Raw genomic sequence first — 23,650 nt, 5'->3', positions numbered from 1 at the left:
ACCAGAATTACATATTGCTATTCATTCCGAAATTCTCATATTAAGACTCAAATGAAATTTTTTGCTCATTGTAAAGCGTGTTCATTTTCCAAACAGGAGCCTGCGCTATTTTCAGCTATTCTAAATCAAATATAAAGTACTGTATTTTGGTTTGGATTCATCTAATAACTGGCAAATGTGACCTTATCTGCCATAATCATCTCTTTGCATTTATATTTTGTTTACTTTTTCTGCACCTATTTACTATTTATGAGGGCTTTGTTTTTGTGAATGCTTCTAGGTGAGAAATGTGACTGTGGATGGTCATTTTGGCGCCTGGTCAGGATGGAAGCCTTGTAGTCATAGCGATGGGGGCAGTGTTGGCTCATGCCAGTGTAGGACGCGAGCATGTGACAGCCCAAGCCCTCAGTGTGGAGGACAACCTTGCCAAGGAATAAGCGTTGAGGTGGCAAACTGCTCGAGGTATATAACGTCCTACAAATGTACACACACAAAGAATACTGCACAAACAGGTATGGACATGTGGACACAGATTATAAACAGGCATTAGCATTTAGTTTGATCTATAGGACAGAAAAATCACAAATGTAAAATCGCGATTGTTTCTTCTAGACTGCAGTGAGGATAAATGGAGACCAAATGGAGACTTTTTCCCTTTTTTAAATATAGCCAATAGACTTAGTTATGTCATAACCATGAACCATGATTTGCTACTTTCTAGTCGGTTGCAGGTGGTATTGGGGGAGGAAGATTCTCATTCTAGAGAACATTTTATTGGACAAAAATCTGTGTAGTGCAAGATGAGTCATCAATTTATTTTGCCTGTTTTTTTCAGGAGATTTTAAATGTCTATATCTGCTAAAGGTTTATTTATTTATTTTACTTTTTGGAGTTCATTAGCTTATAGATTATTTCAAAGCTAATAGACATGAACTAAAAGCCATAAAATTCAGATTTTTCTTTAACTGAATCATAACTGAGAACACTAGGTTTCCTGAACTTTAAAAGATCAAGTTTTTCTCTGTGGCGGTTACATTCTGTAAATATGAGCTTTATTTTAGGACTAAATTATTTTATACTGTATAAGTTTCTTTTTTGCAATACAGCTTTGTGAATAAGCTTTCAGTGGTATTAACTGAGTTCCTCAGCTAACAAACTGAAGGTCAGATTATAACAGCCAGCTGGTTAGTGATTACTGTTGTGATGTGTCCGTCTACAGGAACGGGGCATGGACGCCATGGACAGCTTGGGCTCCCTGCAGCACCAGCTGTGGGATCGGATTTCAGGTTCGGCAGCGTTCCTGCAGCAACCCCACACCCCGCCACGGAGGACGTGTATGTGTGGGCCAGAACCGTGAGGAGAGGTGAGGAAAGTAGATGGCCAGGGGCGTAAATCATCATTATATTTATGGATGATTGTGGGAAATTTGAAGTATAATCGAGTATCATTGAAACTGAATATGTGTACTTATACTCTAAGAAATTTATAAGGAAAAAAATCACATGTTTTACTCCTTGCTATTTCATTTAAACCTTCAAAATACTTAACTGGTCATTAGGATGTAAATCTATCTATGCATGGGCATCAATTGTTTAAAAAAATGGTGGGAACAGTTGGGGGTAGAGGTCTGCACAGGCCTTAAAATGACCTGTACCCGAGACCACTCTACCCGGCCTGAACAATACCGTCAGATTTTAAGCCAGAACCCGAAATTGCTTACTGTCTTTATACTTTTTTCTTCTAGCATTTATTGCAACAGGCTGTATTTTTTGTTACAATCATAGGCAACATTCGTAACAGTATTGTAACTGTAAACACACACAATTTTAACAAGGCACAGCAGCCCCTCAGTACACTAGACCAGAAGGAAAAAATGACAGTGCTGAAATTTTGCCTGGTGTAAAACAATCTGGAATAATGTTAAACAATGTAACAGTCACCTCTTTGCAGCCTGAACTTATTCAGAATGTTGAATCTTCGTGACAACTGCGCTAAAACATTTTAGATGCAGCACAATGAATGAAAGAGAATGCAGGTGTCTCGACATGAGTTTTTGATCCTGCGCAAGACGCTGAAGAAAAAGGGCACGTCCAGCTTGTGTTTACATAGGAAAACAATGGTAAAACAGAGCAGATGCAAGCAAAAACGCGCAAGGTGTGAACGGCCCCTAATTCATCTCTGTGAATGAGAGCGCGTGTGCGAAGCAAGTTCAGTGGGCCTGTTTATTTTTCATTAATTACAAACCTGAACCTGAAGTCCTACTTAAAAAACGGACCCGAACCCGACCTGAAATCTGACGGTTCTCAGGTCCAGTCGGGTCTGGGTCAGTTTGCAGACCTCTAGTTAATGCGTACTGGTCGAGGAATCGCTTAAAACAGGGGTGTTAAACTCAATTTTAGCCTGGGCCACATAAGGGTGTATTTTTGCCCTCAGAGGGCCCATTAAAAATGTAGCATTAGTACCTGCTTTGGTAGCACCCAAGCAATTACCAATAATATTACATGTTATGTGCATTGAAATGCACATTTGACAGTACAGCATTGATTTTGAGGTTGGGATGCAGATGCAAATTATGATATGAACAACAGTAACATCTGTGGAAAAAATGAACGCCCAATTTTTGTGTGACTAGTTGGGTCTTCTTTACAGATTCCTTTCATCAGGCTCCTACTGATAAAACTATAGTAATTTCTTGGAATTTCTGAAGGCAAGCAAAACAACTTACATTTTCCTACAATCAGAGAGCATTACAAGAGAACACATTTTATACAGATGGAAAATTGATAGCTTGGTCCATAATAATTATGAAAATTTACCATAGTCCTTCCATAATATCCATAGTTTTAACAATGATATTTGTAATAAATACCATGATTAGTAACTATGTTTTCTATATAAAGAACTATGGCAATTTTGTTATGAAAAAACATCAGTCTAAATACATTTAGAAACATTTTCTGCCACAACTACCATAGGTAATACAGTACAGTTAGTGTTACTGCAGTAAATCCATGGTACATTTGTAAGTGTTTTGATTTTAGAATTGAAAAGCCTTCTAATTTATGATTTCTCCTGTTTTCTTTGTCTGTGACGTTTAGAATGTGGGGGCTGTTTGTTTCATCACCGAGACAGAAGAGTTTTGCTACAGACAATTCTGTACCGCATTCAAATGGGTTTCACAATCTCCGCCGTGCATCTCACTTGTTAACAAGCATATTTAAAATAGTCTGTTCAGTTGAGACCAGTCAGTGAATTACCGCACCTGTTCTACGCTCGTGCTGCTTTATCCATGATTGTGCCGTGTTGATAATTGATCCATATAGTGCTGTTTCATTCTGCTTTTGAAGTGAGCAAAATGCGCTCCAAAACATACAGATGACAGGGAAAGGCTCATTAATATTCACGAGGAAAGCGCTAACTGGTTGTTCAGTGAAACATTGCAATCCCCTGCCATCCTATGTTTCAGAAATGAGCTCGCCGGCCACATGAAATGAAATGAGTTTGACACATGTGTTATGCTTTAACATCACTGTGAGTACATGCATGTATGTGTGTGTGTGTGTGTGTGTGTGTGGTGCGGTCTCTATTGCAGTGTACAAAGCACACAGCTGACTGGGGCTGGCAAGCGTTATGTTGTGTCAAGAATATTAAATAAACCATGTGAAATCCCTGCAGCAAAATCGATATAGGGGAAACACTGCATCTGTTTGCATTTGCTTTGCAATTTAACTGGAAAACAGCATGAGCTGCGCAACAGCAGAGTGAGTATAGAGCGCGTCTGGATGCGCAAGAGAATATTACCAACTGTTGGCACTCAATGCCACTGATAACAGTTGCAACGATCCCACATCATAACATTAAAAATAACAAACTCCAGAGCCGGATCGCCACTTATTATAACACACACAAACACAACTCCTGCACAAGAACTAGAGATGTTTCTTCTGCATTAGTCATCTACTTGGCGAAAGCTATTTCAAAAAGTGGTGGGGACAAATTTGGCAAAGGTAAAAAGTGGAAGGGACTTGTTCCACCTGTCCCACCCGTAAACGACCCCTATGTATCCATGTATTAAAAAAAAATAGATTTTGTGTCTGTCTAAATTATCTCTAATTGCACACCTTTGATTTAATTAATGAATATAATTGATTTCAAAATCAAACAAAAAAGTGTATACTTTTAAATACTTACTGTAAGCACTGTACGATTAAATCTGGTAATGTTCGTACTTTCACTTGTGTGTTTTGGGAAGGATCCGTTGGCTTTTATTTTGAGTCAAGTTTTGACGCTGTACACATACAGCACATTAACTAAGAAATAGTTAAAAATTCTGTCATCTTTTATTCACCCTCATGTTTTTCCAAACCCATATGACTTTCTCTCTTCCATCAAACACAAAAGAGATGTTAGGGACTGACAGCCTCAGTAACTATTCACATGTATTGTATAGAAAAAAAGAGCAGTGTCAACATTCTTCTAAAATTTCTCCTCTTGTATACAACAGAAGAAAGTCAAATAGGTTTTGAATGACATGAGGGTGAGTAAAAGGCAGAATTTTAATTTTGTGGGTGAACTGTCCCTTTAATTATAATTTCTAAGTACTTTTTACACCCCTGTAGGCAACTTATTACACTCACATGTTGATGTCACAAAAGACATCTTGTTTATTCTTTTCATTTTCACCTGTCGCATGCAGGATTGCTGCCGTGATTGCATGGCAGTTTATGGTAATGAATAAATATATACAGCTCCTTTTATTGAGTTTTTATTACCCATCATATTATGCGATGTTCGTCTCCAGAAAGCTTGTTAGTACATAACTAGCATCACACAAACCAAATGAGAGAGGGTCTTCTTTATCTAGCCTATCATTTGTGTTATTGACATCCAATTAAAAGTAAACACACACACTTAAGCATTGTGCATATGATGCTGTGACACCTAATCATGGCAGAATCATGTTTAAACTGGCCTGTTCTGAGTATGTGTGAGGTTTCTAAGCAACAGTGCAGTGCAGCTGAAAAATTAGACCTGAAGTGGTGGGATGAAGAGAGAGGCAGCTGCTGGAAACAGTTGTGGTCCCTGGGCAGAGTCTTGGCTTCAGTGGAGGTGCCAACTTCCGCCAAAACACCAGCTCGCTGAATACACTGGCACTTGACTTGTGCTTGGGGCTTTTGTTTTTGGACCACTTTCTCATATTCTCACCTGTTAATAATTCATGATATCAATGTGTTTATTTCCTGGAATTCAGCACTCCCTCTAACAAGGCAGAAAATGAGGAGAGAAATAAAAATCATACATGAGCAATGGGATTAAATGAAGAGCAAGTGGGGGCTTTTTGTAGTTTAATTTACATTAATTTGTTTGGCACACACTTTAGTCTAAAGCAATTTACAGGTCATTTAAATTGTATCAGAATATGTGTTCCCTGGGAACTGAACTCATTACACTGGTGTTGCTAGTGCCATGCTCTACCTATTGAGCTATAGGAACACCTGTATGTTTCTCCTCTAGAGATTCAGAAGAAATCTCAACAATTTGATAAACAAAATGAGCTGAGATATGCTGTCCACATTAATTTTATAGCTGTAAACTGTTACTGTATACAGTTGAGTCAACAGTTGTCTCATTTGTGTCTATTTTTATTTCTTCCAAGGAATTTTAAGAGAAACATCTGTAAAAATGTTGACACTGAGAGCATCCATTCATTCCTGATCTAGAAGAACAACTGCTGACAGTGTATTATGTAATAAGATTACAAATGTACTTGTCATTACATTATATTCAGGGTATGAAATTAGCAACCGGCACACACCAACTGTGGGTACTTTTTGAGCAGTGGCAGTAATTTTGGTCATCTTCCCGCCACTGTTGCGGGTGGCCTGTAAAACGTCTCGGAGTGACATATGACAAGAAATGCCTTTAGACAAACAGACTCACACTTGAAGAAATACACATAATTGTATTTTAAAGACAAAAGAAAAGCCATCGATGCGCATGTCTGATTCACTGTTTGTTTCGAGGTCCACTCAGTGTTGGATGTATCTGATTACAAAGTAATTAGTTACTGTAATCAAATGACTTTTTAGTCAAAAATGTCATATAATGCATTACGTTATAAATTCTTGTAATCAGATTACAGTTATTGATTTTCAATTAAAGTAATTACTTTTAAGTACATTACTTGCGCTAAAGTTATATGTATAATACATCTAAAATATGAATTCATATGTTCATCTGTTAAAGTTTCTGTGACAGCTGAAGGGTGTGCATCAATAAATGAGGAAATATAGACATTTTGAATTTGAGTGGAAAACCAAAAACTTTTCTAGGAAAAGTGATTTAGAAAGTAACTTAAAAGCAAAATAATTTGTAATGTGATTACTTTTTAGATTAGGTAATCAGTAAAGTGATCTGATTATATTTTTAGAGAAGTTATTAGTAATTTGTTGTGGATTAATTATTTTGAGTAACTTTCCCAACACTGGGTTCAGAGACACTCTGCCGCTCACGCACATAACACGAGTGCTTCACACGGAACAATCATGTGTAAAGAGTTTTCACTTTTTCTCCTCTGTCAGTTGTCTGGAAACAGTTTGCAAGAATAGTGTCTTATACGTGAAGTTAGATGCTGCAAAATATCTCTTAAAGTTTAGTTCGCTTTATTTCCATGGAACAGTTCGTGCTGTACATGCATTGTGAACACAACTCTCAGGTTAACTCAATTATAATTCTGGGAATTAGTTTACTGATTACAGTTTTATTTGTGCAATTGGTAATTAGTGCCAGATTACATTTCAGTAGTAATTTACCCAGCACTGACCACCGAGCAATAAAATTTTCTACACGAGACAGGACGAGCATTACCGTCTTTTTGGGTTGCCACAGAAACACACAATACGGGGCTTAAGGCATGAAGAAAGCTGCAGATTGATAGTTTTTTGCAGGTACCTGTGAAGCAGAATTCTGCCTCTTCTTGCATTTTATGTCTCCTGCCCCTCGCTTACACTCTTTATCCAAAGCATCAGGGCGCTCGATGCCCAAAGGTGTCCGAGCAAGTCTGTGAATAAAGACTGTGAATAATCAGCAGAAAAGTTCAGTAGAAAGCTTTGAGTTTGGCTCAAGTCTAGCTAATCTTGAAGCCCTTGTGAGTTAACCCATCCACTATAATACAACACCTCAGCCAGCCCAGTGGTGAATAATGGCTGTGAAAACATATCCAAGGTGCATGACAGGGCTTACAGTTTTAATTTAATGTTGAAGAGAGCAGTGTTAATGGCTCATATGTGCTTTGCCAGATCCCTTAGCTGGATGCTGCATCAGACCAAAAGAAGATAGCTGCATTCCTGTTTTTGTTCATGTTTGTGGAACTTTTTATTTCATCCCTTCTCTTATCAGATATAAAAATAAGTTTGTATTCATTCGTTATTTCAAAAGGGAACTTTTTCTTTGACTCCAGTTCTGCTATTGGGCATCTGTTCAAAGGTATTCAGCTCAAATGTACAGTCACACTTTATTCCCTGTTCACCGTACTGCTACCAGATGGCAAAGTCCTCAGCAGACAGTTCTGCTGTGGGTCAGCCACCATGAGATGTCCCTAGTGCGGGTTAGAGAAAGAAAGAGAGGTTAATTCACTAAACACAAAACTTTTTTTGCAGTGTTTCAGCGAAAAAAGTTGCATCGTATTCATCTGCAATCCAGTTTAACCAGGGCAAACACGGCACCTTAATATGTAAAACACAAAGTGCAGCATTATTTACCTTACACAAAAACATTAACACATATTATTTCTTAAAAATAGATGTTTCTGTGCATTTGTATTGATCATGGTAACAGTTAATCATTAAATGATGATCAAATGATGCGGAAGTGCGTTTTAACCAGCCATATATTCAGATGTTCGGTTCAATCGAATGCATTTTGGGCATTTTAAAAGGACAGTTCACCCATCCCAGATGTGCATGACTTTCAATCTTCTGCAAGCACAAACGAAGACTTTATTTTTTTAATCTTCAAAAATCACATGAAGGCAGAACAAAAGTAATCCATAAGACTCCAGTGGTTTAATCCATATCTTCTGAAGTGATATGATAAGTGTGGGTGAGAAACAGATCAATATTTAAGTCATTTTGTTCTATAAATTTCCACCTTTGACTAGCCCTACCAAAATATGACGATATGTATGAAAAATGCAAATTGCCAAAAAACAAAACAAACGGAGGATGTGAAAACGAAAGTGAAAGTGGAGATTTATGGTAAAAAAGGACTGAAATATTTATCTGTTTTTTACCCACTTCTGAATATATGGATTTAACCACTGGAGTCTTCTGGATTACTTTTATGCTGACTTATGTGATTTTTGGAATTTCAAAGGTCTGGTCACCATTCACTTGCATTGTATGGACCTACAGAGCTGAGATATTCTTTTAAATATCTTCGTTTATTTTCAGCAAAAGAAAGAAAGTCATACACATCTAGGATGGCATGAGGGTGAGGAAACGATGAGAGTATTTTCATTGTTGTGAGAACTATTCCTTTAAGAGTCATTTCAGGTGTCTGAAACGCAGTGGGGGCATGGTGCTGTACAGTCCCAGTAAAATATGCCAGTATGTGGTAGTCTTCCTCAACCTCCACAGCCTAGCACTGAGAACTGACCTGCAAGATTGGCAATTGCACCGTGCATTTGCGTTCTGCACAAAGTTTTGGACGTGTTTGTGCCATGACCTGATTTCCTTTAATGAATCGGATGCTAAAACAGTGCAGATAGTGTATCAAATAAACCACTCTATTAGCACGCGCAATTCAGTCTTATTGAATTGCTCCTTGAGAGAAAGACACAGAGGAAGTTAGTCTTCCAAAGTCTAGCGCTCAAGATAAATCTCATTTCAGCAGTATTGTGTGTCATTAGGTCTGTCCTTCATTTCAACATTTCTAAATGTGAATGTGTCTGATTGTAAGGGATTCTGCAAGGTCCAAAGCCATATATCAAGCCCAGCACAAGCAGTGTGTGAATGCTGGGCCAGCAACTCCCATCCATTTGTGCTTAGGAACTCTCCAAAATAAGACAAAAAAAAAAAAAAAGCCTGGAGGCAAAGGAACTGTTTTTGCAACACTCCAATACTTTGTTCTCCCTGAAATCCATTTGACGAATGAATGTGTTTTTTACACGCTCCCTTTTGTCTCAAACACCCTCTCAAATGTGCTTGTGCTATTAATTACCCCTTTTTTCTTTTGACTTATATTTTCCTTCTTTCCTCCTTTTCTTCATCGGAGCAGTGCCAAACTTGGTTAAATTTCAATGCAAATTGACAATGGGTTTCCCTTGGCTATAAATCTTTTGTATATGGGTCTCTTGACTTTTTTGCATGCTACCTCACAACAAGTTGCTGTTATCAGTTGCTCTCCAGTGGTAATATGTACTACTGCCTATTTTTAAATACCTCTCCCTTTTCTCATGAATCTAATAATTTTCTCTAATTTTCTTTTTTATGCACATCATTGGAGATCTCTAAATACCGTTGGGTCTTTCATTTGACACAATACATGATGAAAGTGGTTGCACACAAATGAAAATAAAAAATGAATCTTTTTTTTCTTTTCTTTTTTTTTTTCACTTTTTCTCCCATTTGGAATGCCCAATTCCCAATCTGCTTTTAAATCCTTGTGGTCACATAGTGATTCACCTCAGTCCGGGTGGCGGAGGACGAATCCCAGTTGCTTTCGCGTCTGAGACCGTCAACCCGTGCATCTTATCATGTGGCTTGTTGAGCACGTTGCCATGGAGACATAGCACATGTGGAAGCTTCACGCCATCCACTGCGGCAACCACGGTCAACTCACCATGCACCCCACTGAGAACGAACCACATTATAGCAACCATGAGGAGGTTACCCCATGTGACTCTACCCTCTCTAGCAACCAGGCCAATTTGGTTGCTGCTGGCTGGAGTCTCTCAGCATGCCCTGGGATTTGAACTAGCGAACTAGTGAACTCCAGGGGTGATAGCCTTTTCCACTGAGCTACCCAGGCCCCCATAAAAAATGCCATTTTTAACTGTGAGTTCTACAGATATGGCGCATAAATAAGACGATTTGTGTGAAAAACTTCTGTGCTTAGACTCCTCTGGCATTGCCCTGTTGAAAAGACCAGCTTTGCTGGTCATAAGCATATGTTGCATTTCTATCCTGGTCCCCAGCATGATATGCTGGTAGGCTGGTGTCCCTACCAGGCTTCTAAATTAGCTTAACCAGCAATCCTCCCTTAGTCGGCTAGCTTAATCAGCATTTCTTTGCTGGTTAACATGGCTATGCAAGTCCACCAAGACTGAACCAGCATAAACCAGCTTGGACTAGCATGGAAATTCATGCAGGTCTAAGCTAATCTTTTCAGCAAGGTATTAAATAATCCACAACTCTCAGAACTTGTACTGATTTACACAATTTTCTTGTGTCTGATACTTAGAGTTCTTAGAGCATCTGTACTGACTATTTTTTCTAGTTCATGGTCATCGGAGGGTTTAGAAGTCTGAGGTTATTTTTTCAATAAATTTCAAAGCCTTTGTTCTCTAATTGACCAAATCTTCAAAAGGAATCGGAGTTCATGTATTATTCACTTTTCTAACAAATATCACTGATTGCAGTGAGACCACATAAGAGACTGGCTGTTTGTGTGTCCAGTCACCAGCCATTCCCATGCTTTATACCAATTACAACTACCTTTCAAATACAACTACATGTACAGTCCACATCTGGCTCTACAAGTAGACATACGGGCCCAGAGAACCCCTTCTCAGTCAGCCTGCAGACCTCATTTAGATAAGTCACTGCTCAGTCAGTGCTCATTATACTGAGGTTAACGTGGCTATTTCCTGTCCTTGGGGACATACAGAAGTGCCAGCCAGTCATTATCACAAGTTTTCATTTTCAACTTGTTGAGTTAAATGCATTTCAATGGTAAAAGTTCTATGTTTAATATTCTATTAATAAGACCCTTGTTTTATTGCATAATCATGTTGAGTGAATAACTGGGAATAAAAGATGGGTCTGTAAACAGATTTTAATTTGCATGCTAAGACTGAGAGATGTTTGTTTTAATCTTTCTTAGATACTGCAATGAGCACCTGCCCTGCCCGCCGCATATCTATTGGTCATCATGGTCTCCATGGGAACGCTGCACCGCTCTGTGTGGTGGTGGGATCCAGTCTCGGCAGCGAACGTGTGAGAATGGAAACGAATGTCCTGGATGCAGTGTAGTATGTCACTACTCACACACTCCATTGAAACTAAATTCCATTTAGCAGCCTGTTTATGTGACCTTTATGAAACCTTTTCTGAGAAAACACCTTAGAAAATGGACTGCATATGTCCAGTGTTAATATATCGTTGCCATTTCTACAATGTTACATGACCTAGGAGCATCCAAAATCTATAATTTTAAGGTACATACTGTGTTGCCTGATGCAATCCTTATACTTATTCTGAGAAGCTCTTTTAAAAAAGTAGTTACTTGCAGAATTGTCAAATGTTTTAGCACTGTCACAAGCATCTGCAATACCGAAATGCAAATCCCACTTTTGGAAAGATGGGAGGGCTGGAGTGTGTTTTAGCCTTGCTAAAGTTGCTAGATGTGATATTTTTACTCTGTCACCCACCAACATTAAAATCATCACCCACTGCCAGTTTAGAATAAGTCCAACTCACATGACCATTATTCACTTTTTACTCCATTTGGGAAGTGGTTGAGGTGGCTTATAGAAATTGAGGCAGCCCTTAAAGGGGTCATGTCATTCTCTTTTTTTATAATTTTATTATCTTCCCTGAGGTCCACTGATAATGTTAGTAAAAGTTTTTTTTTTTGCACCAAAACAGTCATAATTTAGTAATATATGATAATATATATGATGTGCTTTTTTGCACAAAACAGCAAAAGGCAGAGCAGCTTTTCAGAGTTGTAACTTGACAGTGCATCTTTCAAAGTGCCTCGAGAAACATGACAACGGTCAAAGACATCTGTGTAGTGCATGTTTATATACAAAAATAATAAAATATTGTCCAGATGGGTCCCTGTGACGAGGAGGAGAGCGGGGCCGGGCTGTGAGGACACACGGCCGGCCCTGAATCAGGCTAATCAGCCGGGAGGGGGATAAAGACGAGCCGGAGGCACCAGTTTGAGAGAGAGAGACGCATGTGGCTGCGTTGTGTGTGTCTATGTGTCTTTATGTTTTATGTTGTTTTAAGTTCATTTATATCATTATATTTACGTTGACTGTTCAGCCAGTTCCTGCCTCCTCCTTGCCTATCCTTTACCCCGTTACATTGATGCGCTGTCACAGAGTCCTCGCCGCTGCCGTCCGCCGAGAAGCGGAGGAGGGCTCACTGCCATCCACCGGGGGAGGAGCGAGCTAGTTTTTCTCTCTCTCTCCTCTCTTTCTCTCTCTGTCACTCCGCCTTGCTCTTTCCCTCTCCCCTTTCCCTCCCCTCAATCTCTCCTAGGGCTCCAGAAAGGCAGGGAAGACCTGCCAGCAGGCACGGCCAGAAGGGCAACGTCCCCCCCACCCCCCCACCCAGGAAGGGAGGGGAGTGCGTCATGCCGGGGGTTTCCCCGACCTGAGACATGCGATGGAGCAGTGTGACGAGGAGGAGGGTGGGGCCAGGCCGTGAGGACACACGGCCAGCCCTGAATCAGACTAATCAGCTGGGAGGGGGATAAAGACGAGCCGGAGGCATCAGTTCGAGAGAGAGAGACACATGCGGCCGCGTTGTGTGTGTCTGTGTGTCTTTATGTTTTATGTTGTTTTAAGTTAATTTATATCATTAACTTTACGTTAACTGTTCAGCCAGTTTCCGCCTCCTCCTTGCCCATCCCTTACCTCCCTACAGTACCCTTTGGTGTTTAGGAATACAGTAGGTAGTAGGCCACACTAGGCCTGTCTGTCCTGATCTCTCTCTCTGTTTACAACTGAGCACCAGTGGGTGGGCCATTGGTGCGATGATTTAAAGTAGGCGTTGATGTTTTTCACTCTAAATGCGGTCATGAATTAATGGGCCCCCTAGTGATGTAGGGAAGTTGTGGAAGTACAGAACGAGGCATTTTTGCAGCTTTGTTTAAAAAAATTATTTTATTGCATTGGGGATTGAGTTCTAAATGTACAGTATGTTTTTATAGTAGAATGACCTCTTATATGTCAAAATATCAAGAAAAATTTGATTCCTCATGACATGACTCCTTTAGTAGTTGTTTTTTAAAGATGAACTGAGTAATTTTTGCGCCTCTGGTGTCACCAAATGGAATTGCAAAAAATATATACACTACCGTTCAAAAGTTTAGGGTCACTTACTCATTCTTTGTTTTATTTATTTTTTCACATTTTAGAATAATAATAAAGTCATCACAACTATGGAATAATAGAAATGGAAATATAGGAATTATGTTGTGACAAAAAAAATTCTAAATAAATCAAAACTATGTTATATTTTAGCATATTCAAAGTGGTCACACTTTGCCTAGATTTTGCAGAAATGTACTCTTGACATTTTCTCAACCAACTTCTTGAGGTATCACCCTGGGATGCTTTTTAAACAGTATTGAAGGAGTTCCCATCTATGCTGGGCACTTAGTGGCTGCTTTTCTTAATTATTCAGTCCAAGTCATCAATTTAAAAAACTTTTTTTTTTTAAATAAAATTTTAGTTTTGTAATTAAATAAATTAAAATGTTGGCACAATTATATTTTTGTCGAAAAAAAAATAATAATTTCAAACATTTAAGCATACGCCTTCAGATCAAAAGGTTTTTAAGATCATGAGAAACATTTCAGGCAAGTGACCCCAAACTTTTGAATGGTAGTGTATACTCTTTTCAAACAGTTCTCCAGGACTCTCCCCCCACCTTCCATTGGTCGACAAACAGGCCTGGCCCAAACTTGTGCCATTGGCTGAGCCAATGTTGCTATTTTGGGCTGCTTTAATGTTGCTAAAGAGAGCATCTTCATACTGTAGATTTTACACTTTTCGGGGGAGTCAACATACAAATGGCTTATTTATAGTTTTTGCATATCATGCTGGTATAAGACAAATTGTTTTAGCATTGAACAAATTGCATAATGCACCTTTAAACTATGTTATTATCTGGAAAAACAAGTGTCCAATTAAGAATGCAAGGCTGTGAACAGTTTCAATCTTTGCTGGTTGATCAATGGCATTTGCAAGACAAAATGGCTTAAGAAAAAGTTCAGACGTTCCCGTGAGTCCTATTGGTAATGCTCTGTCATTTTCTTTGTGCTTTCTAAGTGTGTGTGTGTATTTTCCCACAAGGCCAGCTGCCTTATATCCATCACCATGGAGACACCAAAAACATCAACTCACCAAAGCATCCTAGGAATGCCACAAAGGCTGTGAGGGCAGCACCATCATTTCGATGTGTGTAATTATATATGTGTGTGTGTAGGTACCAGGATGGTGCGTTGCCTGATTTGGCTTTTCGTGCTATTTTTAAGCTTTGTGAGCCTTTTTCACTTATTACTCATCTGGTGATTTGATGTTTTCAAAGAAGTAATGCTTAGAACACATGATTTAATAAGCTAGCTTCGTATTATGTTCTGTAGCTGATGATTAGCACACTTTGGCCATACTTGCAAACAGCTGTCATCATTTTATGAAAAATTCCCCCTTGAAATACTAGTTGGCAATTATTTTGTCTGAAACAGTAAGAATATGGTGTGTCAAGTGCCAGTCTGGACAGAAAATTAATAATGAATACCAGGCAACCCTTAACAGGCTGTCTATATATACAGGTGCTGGTCATATAATTAGAATATCATCAAAAAGTTGATTTATTTCACTAATTCCATTCAAAAAGTGAAACTTGTATATTATATTCATTCATTACACACAGACTGATATATTTCAAATGTTTATTTCTTTTAATTTTGATGATTATAACTGACAACTAAGGAAAATCCCAAATTCAGTATCTCAGAAAATTAGAATATTGTGAAAAGGTTCAATATTGAAGACACCTTGTGCCACACTCTAATCAGCTAATTAACTCAAAACACCTGCAAAGGCCTTTAAATGGTCTCTCAGTCTAGTTCTGTACGCTACACAATCATGGGGAAGACTGCTGACTTGACAGTTGTCCAAAAGACGACCATTGACACGTTGCACAAGGAGGGCAAGACACAAAAGGTCATTGCAAAAGAGGCTGGCTGTTCACAGAGCTCTGTGTCCAAGCACATTAATAGAGAGGCGAAGGGAAGGAAAAGATGTGGTAGAAAAAAGTGTACAAGCAATAGGGATAACCGCACCCTGGAGAGGATTGTGAAACAAAACCCATTCAAAAATGTGGGGGAGATTCACAAAGAGTGGACTGCAGCTGGAGTCAGTGCTTCAAGAACCACTACGCACAGACGTATGCAAGACATGGGAACAACAGACAGCGTCTGAAGCGTCTCGCCTGGGCTAAAGACAAAAAGGACTGGACTGCTGCTGAGTGGTCCAAAGTTATGTTCTCTGATGAAAGTAAATTTTGCATTTCCTTTGGAAATCAGGGTCCCATAGTCTGGAGGAAGAGAGGTGAGGCACACAATCCACGTTGCTTGAGGTCCAGTGTAAAGTTTCCACAGTCAGTGATGGTTTGGGGTGCCATGTCATCTGCTGGTGTTGGTCCACTGTGTTTTCTGAGGTCCAAGGTCAACGCAGCCGTATACCAGGAAGTTTTAGAGCACTTCATGCTTCCTGCTGCTGACCAACTTTATGGAGATGCAGATTTCATTTTCCAACAGGTCTAGGCACCTGCAAACAGTGCCAAAGCAACCAGTATCTGGTTTAAGGACCATGGTATCCCTGTTCTTAATTGGCCAGCAAACTCGCCTGACCTTAACCCCATAGAAAATCTATGGGGTATTGTGAAGAGGAAGATGCGATATGCCAGACCCAACAATGCAGAAGAGCTGTAGGCCACTATCAGAGCAACCTGGGCTCTCATAACACCTGAGCAGTGCCACAGACTGATCGACTCCATGCCACGCCGCATTGCTGCAGTAATTCAGGCAAAAGGAGCCCCAACTAAGTATTGAGTGCTGTACATGCTCATACTTTTCATGTTCATACTTTTCAGTTGGCCAAGATTTCTAAAAATCCTTTCTTTGTATTGGTCTTAAGTAATATTCTAATTTTCTGAGATACTGAATTTGGGATTTTCCTTAGTTGTCAGTTATAATCATCAAAATTAAAAGAAAAAACATTTGAAATATATCAGTCTGTGAGCAATGAATGAATATAATATACAAGTTTCACTTTTTGAATGGAATTAGTGAAATAAATCAACTTTTTGATGATATTCTAATTATATGACCAGCACCTGTATATATATATATATATATATATATATATATATATATATATATATATATATATATATATATATATATATATATATATATAGTGTAATGATGCACTGATAATAAGACACAAGTTGAAATTACTCTCTTAAGGCAAGTGTATTTTTAGAATTACTGTGAAAAGGGGGCTTTTAAAGATTGGAATCTGTAACATGATGATCTTTTCTAGCATAAAGAAAAGACAGTATTCAATTCAGTATTAAATAAAATGTGGTGGCATTTTTTGTTTTATAGATTTCTTTCACTGACACAAATATGAAACATATTTCATGTGTTCTTAGGCAAGAATCATGTGATTGTGGCAGTAACAAAACTCAGTACTTGAGGGAGTGATAGAGTTACATTTAAATGTCTTTGCCGTTAAACCGGATGTGTTGTTATTCAAGTAGCTAGCTATAAGCATGTTGTCAATTTAACTAACTTAAGGTGTTAAACTGAAACACCTACCAAGAAACTATAATGCATTTGGAATATTGCCGGATGGCAAGAAAGCCGATTTTTATTTTTTTATTTTGGTTAAAACAAAATTCTGTGTTCGATACAAGTTAAGTTGAATCGACAGCATTTGTTGCATAATGCTTATTGCCACAAAAATGAAAAGACTCCTTCTGAGCTTAGACCTGAGCTTAGTCCTTCCTCTCCTTTTGTTTAAAAAAAGTTACAGTGAGGCACTTATAATGGAAGTGAACGGCGGCAATCCTTAAACAGATTTTTTTATTTAAATTTTTTTCGTAAAGAAAAGGAAAGACAAGTTGAAATTAATGTTTGTGATAATTAACATTGTGTCACAAATGGTGTCGATTGAGCTTAAATTGTATTGAACCAAGAATGTTCTTTTAATGTAATGTTGGTTCTTAGTTTCCATTCATAAATGTACAAGTAACATGTTCACATAAACAATGCGATTTGGAGGTTGCATTTCCACTCTAAAATGAAATTTTTACTCCACTGATGATTCGTTTTAGGGTTGGGGTTTGGGTTAGGTAAAGTTAATAAAATATGCATTCCTGTTGACTGTATTACATAATTTACAACTAAAAATACAACTCTCTTTTGGCGCCACTCTGTGGATATTACAACTAGAAATTGAAGCTCACACATTTCCCTACGTTCAACAAAAGTTCCAGCTTCAGCCACTGTGATTAACATTTCGGTGAGCACAGACCGATTTCAGCAACAAAAACCTTCAAACTTCTGTTGCCAATTTATACAGTGCGATCAGTCTTTAAGATCCTCTTGTGGCAATGCATATTCGCATTGCTTTATGAATTCTGACACATTTTTAGTGAATATCAAACTTGTGTAACTAGAAGTATTTGAATTCACATGAAATTTAATTAAAGTTAAATTCAAGGCCTCAGAAGTTTTATCTCATGTGACGGTATTTGGACAGTCTTCTTAGAGTTCTTAAATTCCCTAATTTATTTCTTGTTAATATATTTTAATCTACAACATAAAACTATCTACAGATTAACATGCACCATAAAACCCTGCATCCCATTTCTCTACCATGACTGTGCGGTATGGGTATTAATTTAACTTACGTTGAGGTCATAGAGAGAGAACTTTTCTTCAGGGAATTTGAACAGTCCCAAATGACAGCATTTTTCATCACAGTCCTGGACTGAGTGTATTGTGCTCTGGAGTCTTGCCTGACTGATTGTGCACTTTGCAGTACTAATAATTGAGACTATTTGTCTAGGTGGTCCATTGTGGAACAGGCCAGCCGGTGTCTCAAGTGAACCGCCCGTAATGAATGCAATCAGATGCACCTCGGTAATGGATTGGAGTTTGTTGTTTTCTATTAGCCTGTGTGGCTCTATGGAGTCAGGGGGCATATAGTGTCAAATATATTCTGTGTGAGGGTTTAGAATGGCCAATTACTGTAAAGACTGTCTCACACATACTTGCTGATACACTGCTTTTGTATGTGTGGGTTGATTGTTAGAATGTGAATGCATTCAGTCTGTGTGCATCAAACTCAGTGGAAGAACTCAGCCCCATAGATCTTGGTGATATAAACGGTGCAGTTGATGTAATGATGTTAGAAAGCCTCAGAGAGTGCAGGTGCGATTTCTCATTAGTCAGCATATGTCTGGTGCCTGATCAGGGACCAGTAGAGCTCTGTACAGGGCATCCCATAATCCCTGTCTCCACTACCCATAATGCATTAGTAACGGACAGGAACTTTAGCTAATACAGTACTGCTGAGAAAGAAAAATACACTTGGGGACCGAGAGTGGGAGAGGGACGTGAAAAAGATGGAGAGAGAGAGGAGGATAATGAATAGATAGTCAGTGGGAAAAACAAAAACGGAACAATAGAGAATTAGAGAAAAGGAAGACCAAGACAAAGTGAGATTGATGGAGAATTATAGAAATGAAAAATGTGAGTACAATGAGTAATGAGGAAAAGAGTGGGTAAAAGAGAGCAAACAATACGAGAAGCTGAATTATCCACACCTAACATCATTATCAACAAGAAAATATGATTGATTTAACCCGCTTTGGGTGATGTCAAATTTTTGTGGACACAAACAAATTTCAGACATCACGCAAGGCCTGGTAGACAAGTATTATGCTGTGTGCACAGCCATATCAGTTCACATTAAATCCCAATTATGTTTTGCTGCCCAAGTGCCCATATGTAGGCAGTTGCCCAGCTGTTGAGTGTTTTGGAGAATAACTGCCTTATTGAATCCAATGTAGCATCACCAGCCCACCTGACATGTTTGAATGTGTTCTGCTGTATTATAATTTTTAGTTAATCACCTCGAAAGAGATTTTACAGTGATGCTTTGGCGTAAATAACAATTTTATTAATTTTCTGATAGTATAAGATTGCATATAAGATGTTTTATTGGAAACCATAGAAAACCCATAATCCTTACAAGATATGACAGTGTGTGGCAAGCATCACATATATTATTCCTCATACTTGAAGTTAAGCTCGTCACCTTTTGAGCTACAGACATGAATGGCACCTAAAATCATGCAGCTTGTTGAGGAGAAGTATGTTATTGTATTAGTATTAGTATTATTTTCTAGCAATCAGACTTACAATTTTCTCTTGGTGGACAAAAAAAGGGCCAAAACAATCCTATCAACTTACATTGAAGTAGGGAATCGAGACATCTAGGGAACTAAATGTCATTGGAGGTAGGCTCTTTCAATCCTGTCTCATGAGTAATAATTAGTACAAGTCGTAATAATTAGTACAAGTTGCTGAAATTGTAAGAAAGCATACAAGTTGACTCATACAAAAAAATACAAATTTTAGTCCCATAAAGGAACCACCAATCAATATTATAATGATTTTTCCTAAACGTAACCCCTAACCTAAGCCTAAACTTAACCATAAAGTCAAACCCTTACCCTTACCCAAACCCTAAAACGTATACCATGATTTTAATAGGAAAATACCTTTTATACCATGGAACAAAGAAAACATTGGGGTTTGGAAAGAAACAAATTTGTTCACCAACGTTTACTTTCTCAAAAAGGTGTTGCATAGTAAACTACCTAAAATGTGATGCCTGTTTTGTATCGATTTTAAATTCTGTTTGTTGATTAGTTGGGGAAATGGGACTAAAAGTCTTACATTTTTGTACAAGTCAACTTCGTCATCTCGTTCAAATTAATACACAGTTGTCATGTGACTATGTTGAATCTTTTGTCATGGACTAGTAAACAATCACTCAGAACACCCAATCAACCACCTAGGTATGCCCTAACAACCACCCAGAACTCTCTAGCAACCACATAGCAACACAGTAAAAACCACTCAGAACACCTATAGCGACCTCATAGCAACACCCTTTTTGTGACTTTTGTGTGACTTGTCTCGTACAGTAATGAATTGAAACAAAAACTGAAACTAAAAAGCCAATCATGGACTGCTGACTTCCATCTGTTTCTAATGGGAGTGTTTACAGTACATAGCTATATAGCAGTATTATTACAGCTTGTAGTGCAGTTTGTAGTTTGTTCATTTGTGGAGGCAATAAATGGAACCTTGTAATTATTCAGTACCATGTTTTCCTTTCATGCTCTAAGAGAGCGCAGTCTACCATAAAAAATAAAATAAAAAAACACTATGCGTAGTCACACAAAGGTTTAAAAGGGGTGAAAAAGCAAAGAGTTAGCTGATGTGATTCAACCATATTGCCCTGATATTTACCATCATAAAAAATTAACAAACAGAGGTGAATATGAAACCAGAGAGCTTGAAAAGAAAAGCAGGTGGTCAAATCACACGTCAAACAATGCCGAAAATGTTTCACTTCTTTAACCTTGGGTTTCCGCTCCCCTTTCTCAGGTGAGGTTAAAGGAGACAAAAGGGGAAGACAGCTGTCCAAATGCTTGACATCAGCTCACTATCTTCATTTGACAGATTGACGGATGAACAAAAAGGACTTTTATCTTATGTTTCCAAGGTCTGGCAGTTATTCAAGGTTTATTAAGCATAAATAAATGCAGCGAGAATGGACACAGCTCCCCACTCCACCAAATGAACACATATGATTTACAGGAAATCAATAGCTCCTTGTTTCAAGACAATTTATTAAGGTGTCACGACATTAATCTGACTGCCTCAAGTGCTAGACACTGATATTAGAAGACACTTTGCATTATTATAAATTGAAGGATTGAAAGCTCATAGCTGTTGTACAGATCAAGCAGACATCGGTTTAGATGTCATATCAATTATATAAATGGAATAAGAGAATTGTGAATTTAGGGGGGCGAGATTTGCCACAAGCCTCTGCCCAACTGGGAATAAGTGTTAGAACAGGCAGCACTGCTGAAAAATCTCTCAAGATTCTCTTCGGATCACTTTTTTATTTTAACTATCCCATGCCACTGAGAATTTTCATCTTTTGTCAATCCTTTTATCTTCCTGTCAAATCAGAATGTCATTTTAGCTTGTGTGGGATGGCCATCTTTATTTCTTTATTTATTCCCTCATATTTCAAAGCCTTTTCTCCTCACGGGCAATAAATTAAACTTGATCAATGACCTTTTCTGTCTGACTTGTTTGCTACTTGCCATGTTCAGCAAAGAGTGCAATGGAAATATTTCATAGGTGTCAGCAAAATGGCAACAAGACTCCAAAAGAATATTTTCAGAATTGATGCTATACTGTCTTTGGCGAGTAAATAAAACTCACCAGTCGGCCGGTAATTTTCAGGATTGTGCAGAATATTAAAGAAAGTATTCTGGGCTGAATACTAAATATTCTATCTTAAATGTATTCAGTTCTGATACATCACATAAAAAAGTAACATATTCAGAAAACAAGAATACTTTTAGAATGCATATTTACAGTATAAAGGCAAGGCACAATTGGAAGAATTATGTGTGACATGTAAGGGATAATGAACAGTCAGCCGGTTATCGTAAAATAAACCCCGACAGGGTGATCTTGAAGGGGTGTATTGTGTGATAACAACCAAATGACTTTACATTATCCCGCTTATTACACAGCTACCAACTAAATAAATAAATAAATGGAAATAAAATATTGATATGCGCTGAAATTATGTAATTTGAGAAGAAAGAAATGGCTTAACCGCTAAAATCCACCTCAGGTTTGAGTTCTGTTGGTATATATTTTGTGAAAATTACCATCTGACTAATCATTATTCAGCCTATTACAAGTCTACTTGCCAAATGAACAAATAGATGGACATGAAAAATGTATTTGCATTGAAATTGTGTAATTATGTGAGAAGAAATAAATCGATGAACAGCTGAAATTCCACCTCCGGTTTGCCTCAGAGTTCGGTTGTTTATTTTTTAATTAATGAACGTCTCACTGCTTAATATGCATCTTATTACAAGACTACTTACCAAATAAATAAATAAATGCACATGAAACATTGATGAGTTTAAATTATTTTATTAGCTTAATTGTAGAGAACACAGAGTGATACAACATACAAGAATCAGGAAGAATGGCTCAGATACCCGGATAAGTGGTCTGAACGTCGATGTGCGGTGGTTACAGAGAAATATAAGACACTACATGGTGCCATTAACCAATCAGTGTCGTGCATTCCTGGCAGCCATGTAATAAGTAATTATTATCGTATCTGAACCGCTTTAATCGTTTAAGTTTAAACCACCAACTATCTTTGAATGAGATGTTAAATAAATGTATTTACACAACAATTTAAATCCCGGGAAACAGTGTATCATTCGCACGAATGTAATATTTGTGTAAAAATGTGGCTGTATTTATTTGTTGTGCACAGCTGACAACACGCGGTTTAAGACGACAACATTCTGGTTCGGTGGCCAGATATTTATTCATGGAATCATTATACATAAATAAGACGTTGTATATTTTTATTATCTAGTGTCTACCATCAAACATTTTGGAGACCGCGGTCCATTTTTAAAGTATCCTAAAAACCACATCCCACAATGCTATAATTTTAACCCGTTATTGTGTTTTCAAATTAGCCCAATTTGGCTTGAAATCCTGGCAACACTGCACATGTGCTGCAGCTTCACTGGGGAAGAAAGAGCGAGAGGACAAGTGTGCAGAGCACATCTGTGTGTTCATAAAAACTTTACAGAAAAATAGACACGTTTCTCACTTAATTGACAAGATTTATTTCTTTCTGACTTATATTTTGGTCATTATGACAGAAAGATTTTAACAACATTTTATAAAGTCACTGTATTCTGAATACAGGTGCTTGAAAACGTAACAGGGGCTGAATACAGTTACTTAATTTTTATATTCTATGTAACGCAATTACATGTATTTTGTTACAGTCAAGAAAAAAGAAAATAATTCAAACAAACCATCTACTAAAGAAAGCACCTGTTGCGTATCTTATAAAGACTTGTACGTCTAAAGACTTGGAAAATGTACTTTCAATAGTTGATCTATGATGATAAACTCCATGTGACAAAACATATGTGGAATATTCCTTGCATTAAGCCACCAAAATGAAAATATGAATAACAAAATCATGATGTGTCTTGACATTTTTCTGGTGCAGTTTCAAAGAGAAATTGCAACCTGAATGCAATTGATTCCTGGTTTCCATGGGACCAGAACCCGTATCTTTAAGGCTGCTAAGGCTGCCATGGGAAAAGGTTAAAACATTTGAATTGATGCAATGATGTCTGATATGAGATGGCACTTGTCAGAAACTCGGTAGAATGGGGTTGATGTCAGGGTGCTAAAACATTGGTTAGCAACATTTTGACTTCCCGTGTGATTATGTTGAGCAAAA

General features: G+C 38.0%; 1 protein-coding gene across 2 annotated transcripts in view; it reads left to right on the top strand.

Annotated features, from left to right (window-relative positions):
• Positions 1–23,650, top strand: part of LOC127432102 (semaphorin-5A-like) — a 205,820-nt gene that overhangs the window by 128,849 nt on the left and 53,321 nt on the right. For both annotated transcript variants that reach the window (XR_007895695.1, XM_051682907.1), the window contains exons 13-15: positions 281–462; positions 1,220–1,363; positions 11,104–11,251. Coding sequence is in view for 1 of the 2 variants with exons in the window: in XM_051682907.1 (XP_051538867.1) it covers positions 281–462; positions 1,220–1,363; positions 11,104–11,251 (474 nt within the window). In the remaining variant the exon portion in view is untranslated. The remainder of the gene's footprint in view (positions 1–280; positions 463–1,219; positions 1,364–11,103; positions 11,252–23,650) is intronic.

The sequence above is a fragment of the Myxocyprinus asiaticus genome, chromosome 41 (assembly GCF_019703515.2).
Source record: "Myxocyprinus asiaticus isolate MX2 ecotype Aquarium Trade chromosome 41, UBuf_Myxa_2, whole genome shotgun sequence".
Taxonomy (NCBI): Eukaryota; Metazoa; Chordata; class Actinopteri; order Cypriniformes; family Catostomidae; genus Myxocyprinus; species Myxocyprinus asiaticus.
Note: the sequence above shows the minus strand (reverse complement) of the source record. Positions and strands in the feature narration are given on the sequence as shown.